The 19,427-nt window shown below is 66.0% G+C and overlaps 3 protein-coding genes across 4 annotated transcripts; 2 read left to right on the top strand and 1 right to left on the bottom strand.

The window, feature by feature from the left end:
• Window positions 1–59: 59 nt before the first annotated feature.
• GAA (alpha glucosidase) lies at window positions 60–6,791 on the top strand. The gene is made up of 19 exons (XM_071451302.1): window positions 60–589; window positions 722–867; window positions 1,133–1,298; window positions 1,663–1,759; window positions 1,841–1,960; window positions 2,088–2,206; window positions 2,316–2,447; window positions 2,551–2,661; window positions 2,794–2,907; window positions 2,996–3,080; window positions 3,168–3,285; window positions 3,452–3,585; window positions 3,720–3,871; window positions 4,133–4,281; window positions 4,362–4,503; window positions 4,673–4,771; window positions 4,922–5,086; window positions 5,979–6,131; window positions 6,343–6,791. The coding sequence occupies exons 1-19, from the start codon at window positions 200–202 to the stop codon at window positions 6,400–6,402; spliced, it is 2,652 nt and encodes an 883-aa protein (XP_071307403.1). The 5' UTR covers window positions 60–199; the 3' UTR covers window positions 6,403–6,791.
• A 253-nt stretch (window positions 6,792–7,044) lies between these two features.
• Window positions 7,045–10,952, bottom strand: SGSH (N-sulfoglucosamine sulfohydrolase). Its single transcript, XM_071451350.1, has 8 exons — window positions 10,743–10,952; window positions 10,132–10,292; window positions 9,906–10,011; window positions 9,382–9,532; window positions 9,027–9,183; window positions 8,800–8,881; window positions 8,263–8,466; window positions 7,045–8,017 (listed from the first exon to the last, which is right to left on the bottom strand). The coding sequence occupies exons 1-8, from the start codon at window positions 10,840–10,842 to the stop codon at window positions 7,458–7,460; spliced, it is 1,521 nt and encodes a 506-aa protein (XP_071307451.1). The 5' UTR covers window positions 10,843–10,952; the 3' UTR covers window positions 7,045–7,457.
• A 229-nt stretch (window positions 10,953–11,181) lies between these two features.
• SLC26A11 (solute carrier family 26 member 11) lies at window positions 11,182–18,752 on the top strand. 2 transcript variants are annotated; one of them, XM_071451348.1, is made up of 15 exons: window positions 11,182–11,478; window positions 11,593–11,785; window positions 11,937–12,022; window positions 12,522–12,601; window positions 12,741–12,883; window positions 13,286–13,461; window positions 13,575–13,647; window positions 13,977–14,027; window positions 14,409–14,469; window positions 14,790–14,845; window positions 15,118–15,258; window positions 16,107–16,234; window positions 17,199–17,298; window positions 17,488–17,621; window positions 17,950–18,752. In XM_071451348.1, the coding sequence occupies exons 1-15, from the start codon at window positions 11,314–11,316 to the stop codon at window positions 18,142–18,144; spliced, it is 1,782 nt and encodes a 593-aa protein (XP_071307449.1). In that variant the 5' UTR covers window positions 11,182–11,313; the 3' UTR covers window positions 18,145–18,752. The 2 variants fall into 2 exon arrangements, with proteins under 2 accessions (XP_071307449.1, XP_071307448.1); XM_071451347.1 differs by having other exon boundaries at window positions 17,485–17,621.
• The last annotated feature ends 675 nt before the right edge of the window (window positions 18,753–19,427 follow it).

Genomic DNA, 19,427 nt, shown 5'->3' with positions numbered 1-19,427 from the left:
ATGTTTCTGTTTACGTTTCACTTTCTCTGCCCCAAGCAGCTCCGCCTCCCCGCCCCGCCCCGGTGGATCCCGATTTCCCGGCGTGGGGGCGGCCCAGCCCCGGCAGCAGCGGGGCCGGTGGCTCCGGGGCGGCGAAGGGGCCGCGCGGTGCCGGTGCCGGTTCCGGTGCGTCCCCGCTGCCGGGAGCGCAGGCCGGGCCATGGGGCCGGGCCCGGGGCTGGCGGCCGCGCTGCTGGCGCTGCTGCTCCCGGTCCCGGTCCCGGCCTCGGCGCGGGGCCCCAGCGCTGCCGCCTGCGAGGTGTCCCCGGGCGGCCGCTTCGACTGCGGCCCCGAGCGGCTCCTGTCGCGGGCGGGCTGCGAGGCGCGGGGCTGCTGCTACAGCCCCGGGCCCGGGCCCCGCTCCGCGCCCGGCCCGCCCTGGTGCTTCTTCCCCCGCGGCTACCGCAGCTACCGCGCCGAGAACTTGACGGCCACCGAGAGCGGCTTCTCCGCCCGCCTGCGCCGCGAGGCCGCCGCCTTCCTGCCGGCAGCGGTGGACGAGCTGCGGCTGGAGCTGGCGCTGGAGACCCCGGCCCGCCTGCGCTTCACGGTGCGGCCCGGCCCGCCCGGTGCCCGTTCCCCCCGACCGCTCTCCCCGCAGCCCCGGGCCCCGGTGCCCGTTCCCGCTGACCGCTTTCCCCGCAGCCCCGGTGCCCGTTCCCCCTGACCGCTCTCCCCGCAGCTCCGGGACCCGGCCCGGCCGCGCTATGAGGTGCCGCTGGCCACGCCGCGGGTGCACGGCCGAGCCCCGGCCACGCTGTACGGGCTGCAGGTCAACCAGGAGCCCTTCGGCCTCGTCGTGTGCCGGCAGCGCAATGGGAGAGTCCTGTGAGTGCCCTGTGCCCCCCTCGGGATTCGGGATGGGAACCCGCACAGCCCCGCAGCGCCGGCATGGCTGCAGGGACGCTCCGGTTACAGCATGCGGTGGCTGTCGGGGCTTTACTTTCACTCCCTCTGCAGTTCCGTGGCTGGACAGGGACCCAGCAATCTCAGAGCTCACCCAAAACTTGTTTTCATTTCCCGTGGTGATGAGCGCCCGTGTCCCTGCCCGGCAGCGCTGGCCCCAGCTCGGTGCCTCCCTCTCTCTCCGCAGGCTGAACACCACGGTCGCACCCCTCTTCTTCACAGACCAGTTCCTGCAGATCTCCACCTCCCTGCCCTCCCATTTCATTTCGGGGCTGGGGGAGCACCTGACACCGCTGTTCCTTGACACAGCATGGACCAGGGTCACCCTCTGGAATCGGGACATGGCACCTGCGGTACGGAGCGGGGCTGAGGGAAGGGGACACAGATTCATCTGAGCTCCTGGGGTGGCCCTGCGGCCTCTCCTGGGGCTGGGGAGATGTGTGTGTGCTGGTTCAGCTCTGGGCCTCGGCCATAACACTGGGCAAACCCTGGGGACCCTTGTCCCCAGCCCAGGTTTGTCCCTCCAGAGCTCTGTGCTGCCTGGGAGCGTTTGCAGGGCTCTGGCTCAGGGCAGGGCTCAGCTGAGGTGACAGAGTTGGGAGCACAGTCCTGGGCTGGCACCTGCAGCCAGTGCTCCTGACCCGAGGCCAGGGCAGTCAGGTGGGTGTGGGGGTCTGCAGCAGAGCCTCACTGGCACCACACCGTGCTCTGCTCCAGCCCCACGTCAACCTCTACGGCTCCCACCCTTTCTACCTGGTGATGGAGGATGATGGTTCAGCCCACGGTGTCTTTCTGCTGAACAGCAACGCCATGGGTGAGTCCCGTGGGGCACCGGGCGTGGGCCTGGCCCTGTCCTCATCCTCAGCTTCCTCCCCTGGCCCTTGTGCTTCCCCAGACGTGCTCTTGCAGCCCAGCCCGGCCCTGACCTGGCGCACGACAGGAGGGATCCTGGACTTCTACATCTTCCTGGGCCCTGACCCCAAGAGTGTGGTGCAGCAGTACCTGGATGTGGTTGGTATGACTGAGCCATGGCTGGGATGCTGTGAGCCACGGGGCCCAGCAGGGCTCTGGGGTGGCCCAGAGGGCTCTGGGGGGGCCCAGGGCTGGGCCATCCCTGCCAGCACCCACTCTCTGCCCTCCAGGGTTCCCCTTCATGCCCCCGTACTGGGGCCTGGGTTTCCACCTGTGCCGCTGGGGCTACTCCTCCACGGACATCACCCGGCAGGTGGTGGCCAACATGACAGCAGCTCGCTTCCCCCTGGTGCGTCTGGGCTGCTCCTGGGGCTGTGGGGGCCTGGGGGGCGTCCTGGGTGCCACAGCAGCATGAGAGGTCCCTGCTCCAGCCCCAGCCACGGTGCCTCCATCCACAGGATGTGCAGTGGAACGACCTGGATTACGCAGATGCCAAGAGGGATTTCACCTTCAACAAGAAAAGCTTCAGGGACTACCCAGAGATGGTGCGGGACTTCCACAGCCGCGGGCTGAGGTACATCATGATCGTGGTGAGTTGCACAGGCAGGCTGGCGCAGCTTCAGCTGCCCCAGGGTGGTGATGAGGGCAGGGCTGGCTGTTCCCTGCTGTTGCCCTGGCTTTGTGCCCTTCCAGGACGCTGGGATCAGCAGCTCGGGGCCCCCTGGCACCTACAAGCCCTACGACGAGGGCCTGAGGCGAGGGGTGTTCATCAGAAACGCCACGGGGCAGCCCCTGGTCGGGAAGGTGCGTGTGGGGAGCAGCCCCTGTGCCCACAGACAGGGCTTGAGTGGCTGCAGGACCCCCAGAGTGAGGGGGAAACTTTTGGGGGGCCGTGGTGGAAGGTGGGGGCTCTGTCCAAAGCTCTCCCTCCTGCAGGTCTGGCCAGGCCCCACGGTGTTCCCAGACTTCACCAACCCAGAGACTCACGAGTGGTGGCACGACATGGTGAAGGACTTCCACGAACAAGTGCCCTTCGATGGCATGTGGCTTGTGAGTGGCGCTGTGCAGCTGCTGGCCCTGGCTCCTGCCCTGCACTCTGCTGGCACCAGGGCCATCCTGTCCTTTCCTTCCCTCCCAGGACATGAACGAGCCGTCCAACTTCGTGGAGGGCTCCCAGGATGGCTGCCCCAACAACAACCTGGAGCATCCCCCCTACGTGCCAGGTACAGGAGTGGGTTCCACCCTGCCCAGGGCTCTGGGGAAGCCGGGAGGAGCCCGGGGGTGCTCTGAGCTCCACCTCCCCCCTGCAGGTGTGTTCGGGGGCCGCCTGCAGGCCGGGACCATCTGTGCCTCCAGCCAGCAGTACCTGTCCTCTCACTACAACCTGCACAGCCTGTACGGGCTGACCGAGGCCATCGCCTCCCACAAGTGAGCCTGGGGCTCCTGCCACAGCTCCCGCACACGCTGGGGTGCAGAGCTGGGAGAGACCCAGCGTGGGCAGTGTGGGTGCTGGGTGAGGGCTTGGTGTGGAGCACAGGGCACTGTGGGAGCCCTGTGGGAGCTGGGGGTGCTGAGCAGACCCCTCTGCTCCCAGTGCTCTGCTGAGGGTGCGGGGCAAGCGTCCCTTCGTCATCTCCCGCTCCACCTTCGCCGGGCACGGCCGCTTCGCCGGGCACTGGACAGGGGATGTGGGCAGTGACTGGCAGCAGCTCTACTACTCCATACCAGGTATGTGGATGTACCTGTGGGCACCGGGCCTGCACCCACAGCCCTGCTCCCCCTTGCCCCCACAGCCAGGGCCGTCTCCACAGGCTCCGTGCCCGGCTGCTGCAGAGCCCTGGTGCCCTCTGTGCCCTCTGCAGAGGTGCTGCTCTTCAACCTCTTCGGGGTGCCCCTGGTGGGTGCCGACATCTGCGGCTTCCTGGGCGACACCAGCGAGGAGCTGTGCGTGCGCTGGACCCAGCTGGGAGCCTTCTACCCCTTCATGAGGAACCACAACGACCACGGCACCCGGGTGAGCCCTGGCAGCCCCCACCTGCCGGGCGGGGGGCTCTGGGCCCAGCCGGGGCTGCCCTGCCAGCGTGGGAAGGTGGCTGCTTCAGCTGCAGGGCTGTGTGCCCCCACGGCTGGGAGAGACCATTCTGCATCCCTGAAATGTGCCCTGCCTTCCTCCCCACGTGGGCTGAGCATCCCCTGGGGCCGTTCCCCTCCCTTGGGGCCGTTCCCCTCCCCACCTTGGGGCTGAGCATCCCCTGGGGCCGTTCCCCTCCCGCAGCCGCAGGAGCCCTTTGCCTTCAGCCCGCCCGCTCAGGCTGCCATGAGGAACGCCCTGCGCCTCCGTTACTCCCTGCTGCCCTTCCTCTACACGCTGTTCCACCGGGCCCACAGCGCTGGGCAGACCGTGGCACGGCCCCTGTTCCTCGAGTGAGTGCCAGCCCCGCCGGGGCTCACCGGGAGTGCCCGCAGGGTGTCCTGGTGCTGCCCTCCCTCCCCTGCTTCCCCAGGTTCCCCACAGACCCCAACACGTGGACCGTGGACCGCCAGCTCCTGTGGGGCGGGGGGCTGCTCATCACCCCTGTGCTGGAGGCAGGACAGACCAAAGTCAGCGGCTACTTCCCAGCAGGGACGTGGTACAGCCTCACAGGGGTGGGTGCTCCTGCTTTGCTGTGGCACCTCGTGCCCATTCCTGCACCCCACCGGCCCCCCGGGGCTGTCTGTGGGTCTGGTGTCTCACCTGCCTTTCCTGGTGGCCATTTGAGGACTCTGGCACTGGGGCACCTTGTGCCTGCTCTTCCCTCCCTTTGTCCCCATGTAGGACTCCACCATCCACAGCAAAGGGCAGTGGATCCTCCTGCCAGCGCCCCTGGACACCATCAACGTCCACGTCCGTGCAGGGCACATCCTGCCCCTGCAGGTGAGTCCCCTCTGCCCCGTGGTGACACCACAGTGACCTGTCTGAGCACCTGGGGGGGTGGCAGTGCCCACACCAGGACAGTGCCAGTGGCTGCAGGGCTGGGGGCACAGCTGTGGCAGTGCCCTGAGCTGTGCCTGCCCTGTGCCCCAGGAACCTGCCCTCAGCACTGCCCAGTCCCGTGGGAAGGGCATGGCCCTGCTGGTGGCGCTGACCCCGGATGGCTTCGCCAGGGGAGAGCTGTTCTGGGACGATGGGGAGAGCTGGGAGAGCTTTGAGAGGGGCGACTACACCGAGCTCCTCTTCCTGGCCTCCAGCGTGAGCACGGGGAGCTGCTGGCAGGGGCTGGCCAGGGCTCCTGGTGGCCCTGGCACACCTGTGTCTGCTCTGTGGGCAGCAGAGGGGCAGGAGGTGTGGTGGGGCACCTGGAGGAGCCCTGGTGGGTGCACGAGGGGTGGCTGGGAGCACAGGGTGCCCTCCCTGTGTGCCCAGGATGCGTGAGGGGTGGCTGGGAGCACAGGGTGCCATCCCCATGTGCCCAGGATGTGTGAGGGGTGGCTGGGAGCACAGGGTGCCATCCCCATGTGCCCAGGATGTGTGAGGGGTGGCTGGGAGCACAGGGTGCCATCCCCATGTGCCCAGGATGTGTGAGGGGTGGCTGGGAGCACAGGGTGCCATCCCCATGTGCCCTGGTGGGTGCATGAGGGGTGGCTGGGAGCACTGGGTGCCATCCCTGTGTGCCCTGGGTGCACGAGGGGTGGCTGGGAGCACTGGGTGCCATCCCTGTGTGCCCTGGGTGCACGAGGGGTGGCTGGGAGCACTGGGTGCCATCCCTGTGTGCCCTGGGTGCATGAGGGGTGGCTGGGAGCACTGGGTGCCATCCCCATGTGCCCTGGTGGATGCACGAGGGGTGGCTGGGAGCACAGGGTGCCCTCCCTGTGTGCCCTGGTGGGTGCACAAGGGGTGGCTGGGAGCACTGGGTGCCATCCCTGTGTGCCCTGGTGGGTGCATGAGGGGTGGCTGGGAGCACAGGGTGCCCTCCCTGTGTGCCCAGGATGCACGAGGGGTGGCTGGGAGCACAGGGTGCCATCCCTGTGTGCCCTGGTGGGTGCATGAGGGGTGGCTGGGAGCACTGGGTGCCATCCCTCTGTGCCCTGGTGGGTGCACAAGGGGTGGCTGGGAGCACAGGGTGCCCTCCCCGTGTGCCCAGGATGCCGTGCTCAGCCAGCTGCTGCGGGCCAGTGCCCACCTGGATGGGGTCCTGCTGGAGGCTGTCACCGTGCTGGGGGTCACCAGCCCTCCCCAGCAAGTCCTGGCCAACGGTGCCATCGTCAGGGACTTCTCCTACCGCAGTGACACCCAGGTGAGTGCTGACTCCCAGCCTGGGCAGGGCTGGTGGCCAGGGAGGGACCTGGAGTGCAGCTGTGGGGTCTGGCCCCAGTGATGGCACAGCCTGGGCCATGGGTGCCCTTCCTGGGGCATCTGTGGGGCCAGCACTGTGCCAGGCTGTGGCTCTGTGAGGGGCAGGATTCCCTGACACCCCTGGCTGGCTCTCACCTTCCTTCTCCCCTCAGGTGCTGAGAGTCCCTGTGTTGCTGCCCATGTGGGAGCAGTTTGTGATCTCCTGGTCCTGACCAGCGTGGGTCACAGGGAGAGCCTGTGCTGCTCCCCTGGAATCCGAGGCCAAATCCATCCCATCCCCTGTACCCTGAGCTGTCCCTGCTCTTCCCACACTCCTGGGCTTGTTCTCCCTCTGGCTGATGGAGGGGTGTGCACTGGACTGGCAGAGGGAGGGGGGCCTTGCACAGCCCCCAGGGACAGGGAAAACCTCACCATCATCAAATTGGGAAAAAAGACCCAAGTGCCTTGTGAGACAGCAAACCAGTTACCCTGGGGGACTGGTAACTGGGGCACAGAGTGCAGGGAGTTTGCTGGCTGTGGTTTTGGGGAGGAGGATGTGCAGGGGCTGAGGGAGCAGTGCTGTGAATAAAGCTGCTGTTTGCTGGGAGCAGCCCCAAGCCGTGCCCTTGTCCCCTCTCCTGGTCCTGAATATCCCCAGCCCCCTGTCCCCAGCTGGGACACCCCAGCTCTGTCCCTGCCTGGAGGTCTCCAGTGGGACCCCCTGTGCCCCTTGAGGGCTTTCCCCATTTCCCAGAGCACTGGGGGCCTCCAGCTGTTCCTGCAGCCCTGGCTGTGCCACAGAGGCCCTTGGCCTGTCCTGCTGCCTCTAAGCCGGGGGCTGCTGCAGGGCCGTGCTCAGTTCCAGGTGAAAATGGATCCTTATCCTCCAGAGGCTTTATTGAGGGGCAGCTTGGCCCTTTGGCTCCTCTGGCTGAGACCCAAGGCACAAGGAATCCCCAGTGCTGTGGGGCCAGGCAGTGTTGGCAGCAGAGGGCAGAGCCTCGCGGTGTCACCCAGGATTTGGGACCAGCCCATCGTGCCCCACAGGAGCACAGCTCTGTGTGGGCACAGGTGGTGTCCCTGCCCCACGGGAGCACTGTGGGGGCACAGGTGGTGTCCCTGCCCCACGGGAGCACGGCCCTGTGTGGGCACAGATGGTGTCCCTGCCCCACGGGAGCACGGCCCTGTGGGGGCACAGGTGTTGTCCCTGCCCCACGGGAGCACTGTGGGGGCACAGGTGGTGTCCCTGCCCCACGGGAGCACGGCCCTGTGTGGGCACAGGTGCCCCTCACAGCTCGTTGTGCAGCGGCTGGCACCGGGGGCTCAGTTTCTCCTCCAGCACAGCGTCGGGGGCGCACACCCAGGGGTCGCCGGTGTCCCACTGCCAGCCCAGCAGCTGTGCCCTCAGCAGCTGCAGCACGGCGCCGTAGCGCGGCTCGGGGGCCAGGTTGTGGCTCTCGGCAGGGTCCCGGCTGCAGTCGAACAGCTCCCAGCGGGGGCGGTAGTAGTACTGCTGCAGGCTCCTGTTCCAGTGCGTGGGCTGCCCCGCCCGCGTGCGCTGCAGCACGTCCTGGAAGGTGGGCGACACGTACAGGTCCTGGTCGATGGGGAAGGGCATCTTGTAGTTGAGGTTGTGGACGAGGCGGAACTGGCGGTGCTGCACGGCTCGCATGGGGTAGTACATGGTCACCTCGTGCTGGCTCTGGCTCATGAAGGCGGTGGCCCAGGGCTGCTCTGACTCCAGGGCCGGCAGGAGAGACTTTCCAGTGAGCCGCACCTGCCTCTTGCCAAAGATGCTGTAAGCAGGGTAGGGGATGGAGAACCAGTCCAGAATGGTCGGCGTCAGGTCTGCAGGGGAGGAAAAGGGTGAGAGCAGGGACGGGCACCGTGGGAGGAAACTCAAGCCCCAGAAGGGGCAGAAAGGTCCCTGGGGATGGTGTCCCTGCAGGGGACCCTGTTCTGTCCTCCCCCTCTCCCTTCCCTGCACTGGCCCTGCCAATGCTGAGGGCTCGGGGCTGCTCCCAGCGCCAGGACCCCGAGATTTGGTGCAGGGAGGGTGGGGAGCAGCCCACAGCCCCAGGCACAGCTCTTACCCAGGAGGGAGGCGAAGGCCGGGCTGACCTGCCCCCAGCGCTGCGGGTGCTCGGGGGAGGAGAGCAGCAGCGGCTGGGCGGTGCCCGAGCGGTACAGGTTGGTCCTGCCCCCGGGGAAGGGGATGCCGTTGTCGGAGGTGTAGATCACCAGGGTGCTGTTGAGGAAACCGGCGCGGCGCAGCTCCTGCAGGACCAGCCCGATCCCTGTGAGAGCAGGGACAGAACTCAGGGGGCGGGGAGGGGCTCAGAGCCCAGCCCCAGCCTGGCCACAATCCCTGTGAGAGCAGGGACGGAGCTCAGGGGGCGGGGAGGGGCTCAGAGCTCAGCCCCAGGCTGGCCACGATCCCTGTGAGAGCAGGGACAGAGCTCAGGGGGCGGGGAGGGGCTCAGAGCTCAGCCCCAGGCTGGCCACGATCCCTGTGAGAGCAGGGACAGAGCTCAGCCCCAGGCTGGCCACAATCCCTGTGAGAGCAGGGACAGAGCTCAGGGGGCGGGGAGGGGCTCAGAGCTCAGCCCCAGCCTGGCCACAGCTCCCACCTTGGTCCATGCGCCCGATGGTCGTGTACTGGGCAGCCAGGTCCTCCCGGGCAGCCGGCGTGTCCGGGACAAAGGGAGGGACCTAAACAGACACAGGGCAAGGGGCACGTGGCTGACACAGGCCCCCGTGCCTTCACCAGCTCTTGCTGTGACACTGGGGACAGTGACAGGGTGAGGCCAGCCCTGGCTCCGTCAGAGGATGCCACCATGTGCAGCCCCACACTCACCTGCACCTGCTCCGGGTGGTAAATCTGTGGCTTCCAGTCAGGGATCCAGCCCATCCCGCTCTGTCCATTGCCGAATTTCTCACAAAAGGGCCCATACTGGGGCTGGGAGTGCCCGCAGCGGTGAGGGTCGTGGAAGGCAACATAGAGGAAGAAAGGCCTAGGGATGGAAAGGGGGGGTGTGGAGGTGGTGAAGCAAAGGGGTGCCCAGAGCCCTCCCTGGGCTGTGCCATGGCGAGCTGGGGTCAGCGGGACTCCCCCACCTAATCTGGATATGGGGGGACCCTGTCTGTGACCAGCTGGGCCATGGGGACACATCTTCAGTGCAGCCCTTCCCAGGACAAGGGGGCAGCCTCACCTCTCGTCCTGGCTCTGCAGGAAGCGCCGGACGAGCTCCTTGATCCGGGTGATGTTTCTCCCCACCTGCAGGACCGAGCTGTTCTCCTCAGTGTAGGCAAAGTCAAAGGGGTACACGGCCCCTGGCCCCACGTGCTTCTTCCCAATTATCCCTGTGAGAATGCAGACAGCTGCTGTGCCAGGAGCAGTGCAGGGAGGATGTGCTGTCCCCTCTCTGCAGGGACGGCCAGAGGTCCAGGGAGCTCTGTCAGTGGGGTTTGGTTTGGTGCTCCCTGCCTGTCCCAGCTCCTGTCCCAGCTCCTGTCCCAGCTCCTGCCTGTCCCAGCTCCTGCCTGTCCCAGCTCCTGCCTGTCCCAGCTCCTGTCCCAACTCCTGTCTCAGCTCCTGCCCCAGCTCCTGTCCCAGCGCCTGTCCCAGCTCCTGCCTGTCCCAGCTCCTGTCCCAACTCCTGTCTCAGCTCCTGCCCCAGCTCCTGTCCCAGCTCCTGTCCCAGCTCCTGCCTGTCCCAGCTCCTTCAGCTCCTACCTGTCCGGACGCCAGCGTGGCTGAGCAGCTGGGGCAGGCTCCTCACGCCATCGAAGGAGTTGAAGTGATGCACGTCCTGGTGCAGCCCGTACATCCCGTTCTGGTGCTGTGGGGACACGGCACGGTCAGACCAGGGCTGCCAGCCCAGCCCTGAAACCCGTGCAGCCGTGCCCGTGACTCCTGCTGCGGGCTGGCAGCCCCGGCCTGGTGCCGCGGGTGCCCCTACCTGGGGTAAGCCGGTCAGGATGCTGGCCCGGCTCGGGGAGCAGCTGCTCACGGAGGTGAAGGCGTTCTGGAACACCAAACCACGCCGGGCCAGCGCGTCCAGGTTGGGCGTGTGGATGGCCGAGTTGTTGTAGGCGCCGCTCTCGAAGCCGCCATCATCGGCTGCGGGACGGGAGCGGGGTCAGCCCGGGGGTGTCCCTGAGCTCAGCCCGGGGGTGTCCCTGGGGTCAGCCCGGGGGTGTCCCTGGGGTGTGCCCGGGGGTGTCCCTGAGCTCAGCCCGGGGGTGTCCCTGGGGTCAGCCCGGGGGTGTCCCTGGGGTCGGCCCGGGGGTGTCCCTGATGTCAGCCCGGGGGTGTCCCTGGGGTCGGCCCGGGGGTGTCCCTGAGCTCAGCCCGGGGGTGTCCCTAAGGCCAGCCCGGGGTGTCCCTCACCGGGCTCGAGGGACACTGATGACACCGGGAGCATCCCCGGGCTGCGGGTGCCCCGGCCGGTGCTGCGGAGGGGATGCAGCGGAGCCCGGGACCGTCCCTCCCTCCCGTCCCCGGGATGCCCCCAGCGCCCAGCCCCGGGCAGGGGGGTCCGGGCCGGTTCCGGGGCCGGGCCGCACTCACCCAGGAGCAGCAGCACATTGCGGGCCGGGGCCGCGGCTCCGCCGGGCGGGAGCGCGCCCAGCAGCAGCAGCAGCAGCAGCAGCAGCGCCCAGGGCCGCATGGTACCGGTACCGGTACCGGCAGCAGCACCAGCACCGGCAGCGGGGCTCGGCGGCTCCTCCGGCCGCCCCGGCTCCTCCTCACCCCGGTCACATGAGGCGTCCCGGCCGCTCAGATCCGGGGCGGGCGGAGCCGCGGGCTGTGCCGGGCTGGCACCGGCGGCTCCGCGGAGTCCCGCACCGCCCCCGGTACCGACCGCGGCTCCGCGGAGTCCCGCTCCTCCCCGGTACCGGCCCGCGGGGGTCCCGCTCCTCCCCGGTACCGGCCCGCGGGGGTCCCGCTCCTCCCCGGTACCGACCGCGGGGGTCCCGCTCCTCCCCGGTACCGGCCCGCGGGGGTCCCGCTCCGCCCCGGTACCGACCGCGGGGCTCCCGCTCCTCCCCGGTACCGGCCCGCGGGGCTCCCGCTCCTCCCCGGTACCGACCGCGGGGGTCCCGCTCCTCCCCGGTACCGGCCCGCGGGGGTCCGGGCCATGCCCGGGTGCCGGTGCCCGCGCCCGGCGCTGCCGGTGCTGCGCTGGCTGCCGCGGTACTCGCGGGCCTGGCTGCCGCTGGACGCGCTGGCCGGGCTGGCCGTGGGGCTGACCGCCGTGCCCCAAGCGCTGGCCTACGCCGAGCTGGCCGGGCTGCCGCTGCAGGTGGGTACCGGGCCAGCACCGGGACCCGCGGAGCTCCGGCCGGGGTGAGCCGGGACGTGTCCGGCCTCTCCCGGCTCCCAGGGCTGTGCCAGTGCCCCTTCTGTCCCCCTGCAGTATGGCCTCTATTCCTCCTTCATGGGCTGCTTCGTGTACTGCCTCCTGGGCACGGCCAAGGACGTGACGCTGGGGCCCACGGCCATCATGTCCCTGCTGGTCTCCTCGTACGCCTTCCAGCAGCCCGCCTATGCCGTCCTGCTCGCCTTCCTGTGCGGCTGCATTCAGCTGGCCATGGGGCTCCTGCGCCTCGGTGAGATGCCCTTGCCGTGCACTGATGTGTTTAGGACGTTGCTGCACAGCCTGGAGTCGTTCCTTCCTCCTCTCTGCTCTCTGGGACACTGGCACTGTCCTGCTGTCCCGCTGGGGTCCGGAGCGTGCTCACTGCCTCCCATCCCATGCAGGATTCCTTCTGGATTTCATTTCCTGCCCGGTCATTAAGGGGTTTACATCAGCTGCTTCCATCACCATCAGCTTCAACCAGGTCAAGGTAGGACGTGCCCTGTCCTGGCTGCCTCCGCAGCTCTCTCCTGGTGCTTTGCAGCCGGGATATTCAGCACCGGGCTGGGCCATGTGCTTGGTGCTGGGGGAAGGAGCCCCACAGGGGTCCCGGGACCCCCTGCCCGTGGTTCTGCTGGGTCCCTGAGCGCCCTGCTCGGAGCAGACCGAGCTGAACACCTCTGCTGGTGACCAGCTGGTGGCATCCAGGACACCAGTAAAACCAGGGCATGGGACTGGTCACCCGCAGGAGGCACTGGGGATTCTCTGGCACGGTGGGTTTGCAAATTGGGAAGCTGGGGGTGGTTTGCAGCGCCGGGAGCCCCTCGCTGGCCTCGCAGGGACCCGAGGCTCTGCTGGGCTGCCACACTTCCCTTGTGGTTAACCCAAATCAGAGCCTCTGGCAGCAGCTCCAGGCCGGCGTTGGCTAATGGCTGCGGTCACGGGGCTGGGCTGGGCTGGGCTCTCAGCGGCTTTGTCTGCCTGCACAGAACATCCTGGGCCTGCAAGGCATCCCGAGGCAGTTCTTCCTGCAGGTCTACGAGACACTGAGGAGGATTGGGGAGACCAGGTCAGCACCCCCTGCCCTGCTCCCCGTCCCTGGGGTCACAGCTGGGGCTGATTTCTCGGCTGTGACACAAACGCCCTGCCCTGGCCTCTGTGGGAGCTCTCAGGGCGTGCTTGGGGTGGCACTGATGTGCCTCTTGCAGGGCTGGGGACGCTGTGCTGGGGCTGAGCTGCCTGGCAGCGCTGGCAGGGCTGCGGGCCATGAAGAGCCACCTGGCCCAGGCTGTGCCCACAGCGCCGCTGGCTGTCAGGATCAGCCACCTGATTGTGTGGATCTGTGCCACAGGTGTGTCAGCTGTCCCTGCCCCTCCCGGGCTCATCTCTTGGGGTCAGGGAAGGCAGAGCCTGAAATTGGGAAAGGCACGGCTGGCAGGGGCCAAGACCTGGAGGTGGGGCAGGGAGGAAAAGTCCCCAGGCTCCTGTCCCTGTGTCCCTTCCTAGGGCTGGGCAGTGCCCGGCAGCTCAGGGACCATCTCCTGTCCCCTTCCTAAGGCTGGGCAGTGCCCAGCACCTCAGGGACCATCTCCTGTCCCCTTCCTAGGGCTGGGCAGTGCCCGGCAGCTCAGGGACCATCTCCTGTGCCCTTCCTAGGGCTGGGCAGTGCCCAGCAGCTCGGGGACCATCTCCTGTCCCCTCCTGCTGCCCTGGGCTCGGGCAGGGCTCACGGCTGCTCTCTCCACTTTGGCAGCACGCAATGCCCTCGTGGTCCTGTCTGCTGGGCTGGTGGCTTACTCCTTCCAGGTGATGGGCTGCCAGCCCTTCAGGCTCACGGGCAGCATCCCCCAGGGCCTGCCAGCCTTCCAGCCACCACGCTTCTCCCTGGCAGCGCCCAACGGCACCGTCCCCTTCCCCAGCATGGTGCAGGTGGGTGCTGCCACTCCCCGGGGGCTGCCCTGCTCCCTGCTGCCTGTGCAGGCTCCCAGCCCCCCTGACCCTCCCTGGATCCCTCCCTGATCCCCCCTGGATCCTCCCTCCAGGACATGGGGGTCGGGCTGGCCGTGGTGCCGCTCATGGGGCTGCTGGAGAGCGTCGCCATCGCCAAGGCTTTCGGTAGGGCTGTGCCAGGGCCCTGCCCTGTGCTCCCAGGGGGGCTCTGTGGGGCTGGGGGTGCTGGGGAGGGCTCTCTGCAGGGCTCGGGGTGCTGGGGAAGGTGCTGTTCCTTTTGGGGCACTGGGCTCCAGTTCATAGCACGGGCTGGCAGGAGGGGTCCTTGGGGTGCCCAGCTGAAATTTGCCCAGGAGGTGAGCGTTGTCTCGGGCTGCTCCTGTGCCCAAGGGTGCCAGGACAGGGCCCTCACTGTCCCATCACTGCTGGCTCTGCTCCATTTGGGTGGCAGGTCCCTATGGGAGCCTCAGGCCAACACCAGCATCTCCTTTCAGCCTCGCAGAATGGTTACAGGATTGACCCCAACCAGGAGCTGCTGGCTCTGGGTAAGAGCTGCTTGCTCAGGGGGGCAGGGGTGGGACCGGGTGTCCCACAGCCCCTGAGCTGCCTGAGATCCCCATCTGGCCAGTCCTGCCTCCACCTGAGCTTCTCCCTTCCTTCACCTGAGCTTCTCCCTTCCTTACCTCGCATGCTGTCCCCACCCCGGGCATTCTCTCAGCTCAGGAATTTCCAGAGCAGGCTGAGTCACTCCTGCAGGGTCATGGAGGGGACACAGACACAGTAGTGCCACCCCAGCCCCTTTCCTGGGGACACAGACACAGCAGTGCCCCTTTCCTGGGGACACAGACACAGCAGTGCCCCCCAGCCCCTTTCCTGGGGACACAGACACAGCAGTGCCCCCCAGCCCCTCTCCTTTGTCCCCCCAGGTGCTGCCAACGTCCTGGGCTCCTTTGTCTCCTCGTACCCCATCACGGGCAGCTTTGGCCGGTGAGTAGCAGGGTGGGGAGCAGGGCACTCGCTGGGGCTGCTGGTGAGGGAGCTCTGCAAGGTCCTGAGTGGCAGATGTGCTGTGCCACTGGCTCCCTGAGCTCGTGTCCTGGTCCCCAGCAGCCCACCCTGGTGGCTGGGCTATGCCTGTGTCCCGTGGCCACCTTCCCTTCCTCGAGGGCCACCTCCCTTCCTGCTGAGCAGTGCTGGGAGGCCGGGGCTTGCTGGTGATCCCTCCTCCCTGCCAGGGTGGGGTGTGGGCAGTGGGCAGGAGCAGCGCCCAGCCCTGCCCAGCCTGGCACGGTGCGTTTGTGTTTCAGGACAGCAGTGAATGCCCAGTCAGGGGTCTGCACCCCCGCGGGAGGGCTCGTCACAGGTACAGCCCTGCCCTGGGCGCTGGGGACCCCTGGGTGTGGGGTTCCCTGGGTGTGGGGTACCCCTGGGTGTGGGGTTCCCTGGGTGAGGGGTACCCCTGGCTGTCAGGACCCCTGGGTGTTGGGTACCCCTGGGTGTGGGGTACCCCTGGGTGTTGGGTACCCCTGGGTGTGGGATACCCCTGGCTGTCAGGACCCCTGGGTGTTGGGTACCCCTGGGTGTGGGATACCCCTGGTTGCCAGGTGCCCGTGGCTCAGGGTTCCTCTCCCGCAGGTGCCCTGGTCCTGCTGTCCCTGGCATACCTGACCTCTCTGTTCTATTACATCCCCAAAGCAGCTCTGGCTGCTGTCATCATCTCGGCCGTGGTGCCCATGTTCGACGCTGGCATCTTCGGGACGCTCTGGCGGGTTAAGAGTGAGGGCGATGCCCCAGTGCAGCCATGAGGAGCCACTCTGGCAGTCACACCCACCCCCTGAGCTGGGACTGAGCCCCTGCAGGGCTGCCCCTGCCCCTCTCACACACAGCAGGGCTCCTCTCCAGCTCTACCCCACATTTCCCATAGCAGTCTCAGACACGCAGATCCTTAAAATAATTTAATCCTGGGGCCATAGCTAAATAACAGAATGACAGCTCGAGTTTCTCAGGAGGGATCCAGAACAAAGGAGCCTGTAAGCTTTTTTCCTTTTATCCCCTCACAAACATTGCAAAGTCTGGGGGTGGTCTCTGAGTGTCCCATCACCATCTCTGAGTGTCCCATCATTGTCTCTGAGTGTCCCATCACTCTCTGAGTGTCCCATCACTGTCTGAGTGTCCCATCATGGTCTCTGAGTGTCCCATCACTGTCTGAGTGTCCCATCACTGTCTGAGTGTCCCATCATGGTCTCTGAGTGTCCCATCACTGTCTCTGAGTGTCCCATCACTCTCTGAGTGTCCCATCACTGTCTCTGAGTGTCCCATCACTCTCTGAGTGTCCCATCACTGTCTGAGTGTCCCATCATGGTCTCTGAGTGTCCCATCATTGTTTCTGAGTGTCCCATCATTGTCTCTGAGTGTCCCATCACTCTCAAGTGCCCACCGTGTGGCTGCCCAGGGTTCCTGGCTCCTTTGTCATGCAGAGGGGACAGTTCACAGCCCCTCCCCAGGGCTCCCACCCCGAGCTCCACCGAAGCTGCCACCTGTGTGTGATGCAGAGCTGTCACCGTCACCGAGTGCTCTGTGGCACCAGGACCAGCCACACCCAGCCTGGCCTCTCTCCCTTGCAGGGCTGGACCTCGTGCCCCTCTGTGTGACCTTCCTGCTCTGCTTCTGGGAGGTGCAGTATGGAATCGTGGCTGGGGTGCTGGTGTCTGGCCTTCTCCTGCTCTACTCCATTGCCAGGCCCCCGATAAAGGTGAGCTTCTCCCCTGCCCTTGTGTTGGTTTTTCCAGCTTTTCACAGACAGGGCAACTGAGAGGCTTTTTAAAGGATTTTATTCCATTATCAGTCCCGATGAAGGGTGAGACATAAGAGATGTAAAACTCAGTGCCATTCCATCAGAAGCCAGCCTGTTTCCTGGGTACAATCCCTTATAAATGTTTTCCAGCCTATTAGCTTTTGCCACACAATGCTGCTAATACTTCTGACACCAATCACTTATATTTTTACCCCATGTAATGCTACAATGCATCTTTCACAGTTCTAATTCTCTAAAATATCAGGTCTTTTTGCAAGGCCATCATTTGAAATTTGTTTCTAATTCAATCTCTCTCTCAACAATGTCATCTCTATTCCATGGCCTTCCTAAGCCAGCAGGCCTTATCTCAGAGTTTGCATACACTTGTACAGGAGTGTGTGAGCTTTCTGTCAGGTTTTGAGAATTCTGACAAATCCATTTCTCACACGCTTGGACGTGGCAGGGCCAGGGAGCTGGGAGGGAGCTCCTGAGGGCAGGGAGGTGCTGGGTGCAGGATGCTCCTGACCTGTTCTTGCTGTCCCCAGTGTGCCCCGGGCACAGCACAGGGAGCCCTTTAAAAGAGCAGGAGGAGGGGGAAATCCTCAGACTGGAGAGCAGGAGAGGGAGGCATCACTGCCCTGCCCTGCTGGCACTGGGCTGAGTGCAGGAGGGGTTCCCTGAGGGATGGGGGCTCCTGCTCCTCCCACTCCACCCGGGAGGGCAGGGAGTGACACGGGAGCTGTCCCTGCCTGGGGAGGTGACAGCCCTGAGCCCCTGTGGCTGTGTCCCTGCACAGCCCTGAGCCCCTGTGGCTGTCCCTGCACAGCCCTGAGCCCCTGTGCCTGTGTCCCTGCACAGCCCTGAGCCCCTGTGCCTGTGTCCCTGCACAGCCCTGAGCCCCTGTGCCTGTGTCCCCCCACAGGTGTCAGAGGGGGCCGTGCTGCTGGTGCAGCTGGGGAGCAGCCTGCACTTCCCAGCCGTGGAGCACCTCAGGGCCTCGGTGTGCAGCCGTGCTCTGGCAGGTACAGTGCTGCTGGCCCGTCCTGGGGACACGGCTGTCACCTCCTGCATCACTGCCGTGGGTGGCAGGTGCTGCCCAGACCCAGGACTGCGTGCCCCACCCTGCCAGCCCTGCCCTGGCTCTGAGGGCTGGGACCCCTGGGCTGCTCATTGCTGCACGTGTGGGACATGACCTTGTGCTCTCCCAGCAGCATCTCCAGCTCGCTCTGTGCTGCTGGACTGCAGCCACGTCAGCAGCATCGATTACACGGCGCTGCTGGGGCTGGCGGAGCTGCTGCAGGAGCTGCACAGGCACGGCCTCTCGCTGGCCTTCTGTGGCCTGCAGGTGTGTGGGACCTTGGCCATGCTGTGAGTGGGGCTGATGGGCTCAGCCCAGCTGCCCTCCCTGGGCTCTGTGCTGGCCTCTCCTTTGGTAGCACCATCACCATCCCCAGCACCTTCATCTCCCACAGCTGGGGCTGGGGGTGCTGGCATGGCTGGGGGTGCTGGCATGGCTGGGTGCCCATGCTGGGAAGGGCTGGGTACCCATTCTGGGATGTCTGGGGGTGCTGGGAAGGGCTGGGTGCCCATTCTGGGATGGCTGGGGGTGCTGGGAAGCACTGGGGGCTCTGCCCCAGGCCAGCACTCCCCAGCCCAAGTTTCTCTGCCCTCAGGACCCCGTTCTCCAAGTCCTCCTGTCTGCAGACTTAGAAGGATTCCAGCATTTCCCCAGCAGGGAGGAGGCAGGTGAGGCTCTGGCTGCTCTCCCAGGATGGGGTGAGTGTGGCTCTGGAGGACACCCGTGGGGATTTGACCTGTCCAGCTGCAGAGCAGCACAGTGGGGGCTGCAGGGGCTCCTGGGAGGGTGAGCTGGAGCCCGTCCCAAGAATTGGGTGTCCCCAGCCTTGGGGATTCATGGTGAGCTCCTGTGGTTCAAGCCAGCAGCAGCTCAGCACCACAGAGCCCTTCACTCCCCCTGCAGAGGGGTGGGACAGGATCAGAGAAAAGGTAAAAACTCTTGGGCTGAGATGAAGGCAGCTTAACAGGACAGAAAAGAAAAGGAAAATTACAATAACCATAAAGGAATATCCAGACCAAGTGATGCACAGCGTGCTTGCTCACCACCCTCTGAGCCTTGCCCAGCCAGCCCCTGAGCAGTGGCCCTCACCCCTCGGCCAGATCCCCCCAGTGCCTCCTCCAGCACCGTGCCCTGTGCTCTGCAGCATCCCTCTGGGCACCGGGGCAGCTCCCCTGGCTCTGCCCTGCCAGCTCCTCCCTGCCCGGGCAGCCTGGGAACCCGAGGAGTCCTTGGCTTAGTGCAAGCACTGCTCAGCAGCAGCTGAGCCATCGGGCTGTTATCAACAGGAGCCTCATCCTGAACCCAAACACAGCCCTGAAACAGCTCCTGGGGAGAAAATTCCCTCTGTGCTAGGCAGAGCCAGGACATGAGCCCTGCCCTGACTGTGCCTCCCCTGTGCTGTCCCAGAGCGGAGCTGGGGAGCGGAGCTGGGGGGCAGCAGGGCAGAGCCCCTCACCAGCACTGCCGAGAGCACCGGGCTCATCCAGTGACACCAGTTTGGGCTGAACGTCCTGTGCCACCCCAGTGCCACCAGCAGCGTCCCTGGGAGCCAGCTGCCCCTGCTGGGCACGGGAGGGACTGTCCCCGTGTCCCACGGCGAGATGGACAGAGCAGCACCAGCCCAGCCCCACTCGGGCTGTGGCACAAAACCGTTCTCTGTCACAGTGACCAGTGCCAAGCCATCCTTCCTCCAGGGAGCTGCTGACATTTTTTAAATGACTCTTTTAATTGTGGACCTTTTCCATGTTCTGGGCCGCTCCAGTGGTGACGCAGGGGGGGCTCTCAAAGCTTTCAGGGCTGCTGTGCTGCCCTCCAAGTGGACATGGGGCTCAGCCTCCAGCTCTGGGAAAGGGAAAACATCTGGGATTGTGCTCCTTACTGATTTTTATCCTTCCTTACCTTTTTTAATCCTTATCTTATCTGTGGGGTGTTGTGCCAAGCACTGCCCTGGGTCAAGGCTGGGCTCCCCCTGGGGTGCAGCCCCTGGCCTGGGCCCTGCCGAGGGGACAGGCACGGTGACATCAGGCTGTGTGATGGGGACAGCACCTGCTGGGGCTGGGCAGGGTCACCAGG

The sequence above is a fragment of the Agelaius tricolor genome, unplaced genomic scaffold (genome assembly GCF_023055355.1).
Source record: "Agelaius tricolor isolate 1412-34295 unplaced genomic scaffold, bAgeTri1.0.p SCAF_32, whole genome shotgun sequence".
Lineage (NCBI taxonomy): Eukaryota > Metazoa > Chordata > Aves > Passeriformes > Icteridae > Agelaius > Agelaius tricolor.
This window is presented reverse-complemented; position numbering and strand designations above follow the sequence as displayed.

Bases quoted from the DNA above. Each gene is read 5' to 3' on its own strand.
- GAA (XM_071451302.1), top strand. From the start codon at position 200: ATGGGGCCGGGCCCGGGGCTGGCGGCCGCGCTGCTGGCGCTGCTGCTC. The intron at 3,081-3,167 runs GTACAGGAGTGG...TCCCCCCTGCAG, and splicing joins GCATCCCCCCTACGTGCCAG to GTGTGTTCGGGGGCCGCCTG. The intron at 5,087-5,978 runs GTGAGCACGGGG...CCGTGTGCCCAG, and splicing joins TCCTCTTCCTGGCCTCCAGC to GATGCCGTGCTCAGCCAGCT.
- SGSH (XM_071451350.1), bottom strand. From the start codon at position 10,842: ATGCGGCCCTGGGCGCTGCTGCTGCTGCTGCTGCTGCTGCTGGGCGCG. The intron at 8,882-9,026 runs GTGAGTGTGGGG...GTGTCTGTTTAG, and splicing joins ACCACCCGGAGCAGGTGCAG to GTCCCTCCCTTTGTCCCGGA. The intron at 8,018-8,262 runs GTAAGAGCTGTG...CCTCCCCTGCAG, and splicing joins GGCCTTCGCCTCCCTCCTGG to ACCTGACGCCGACCATTCTG.
- SLC26A11 (XM_071451347.1), top strand. From the start codon at position 11,314: ATGCCCGGGTGCCGGTGCCCGCGCCCGGCGCTGCCGGTGCTGCGCTGG. The intron at 11,479-11,592 runs GTGGGTACCGGG...GTCCCCCTGCAG, and splicing joins TGGCCGGGCTGCCGCTGCAG to TATGGCCTCTATTCCTCCTT. The intron at 17,299-17,484 runs GTACAGTGCTGC...GTGCTCTCCCAG, and splicing joins GTGCAGCCGTGCTCTGGCAG to CAGCATCTCCAGCTCGCTCT.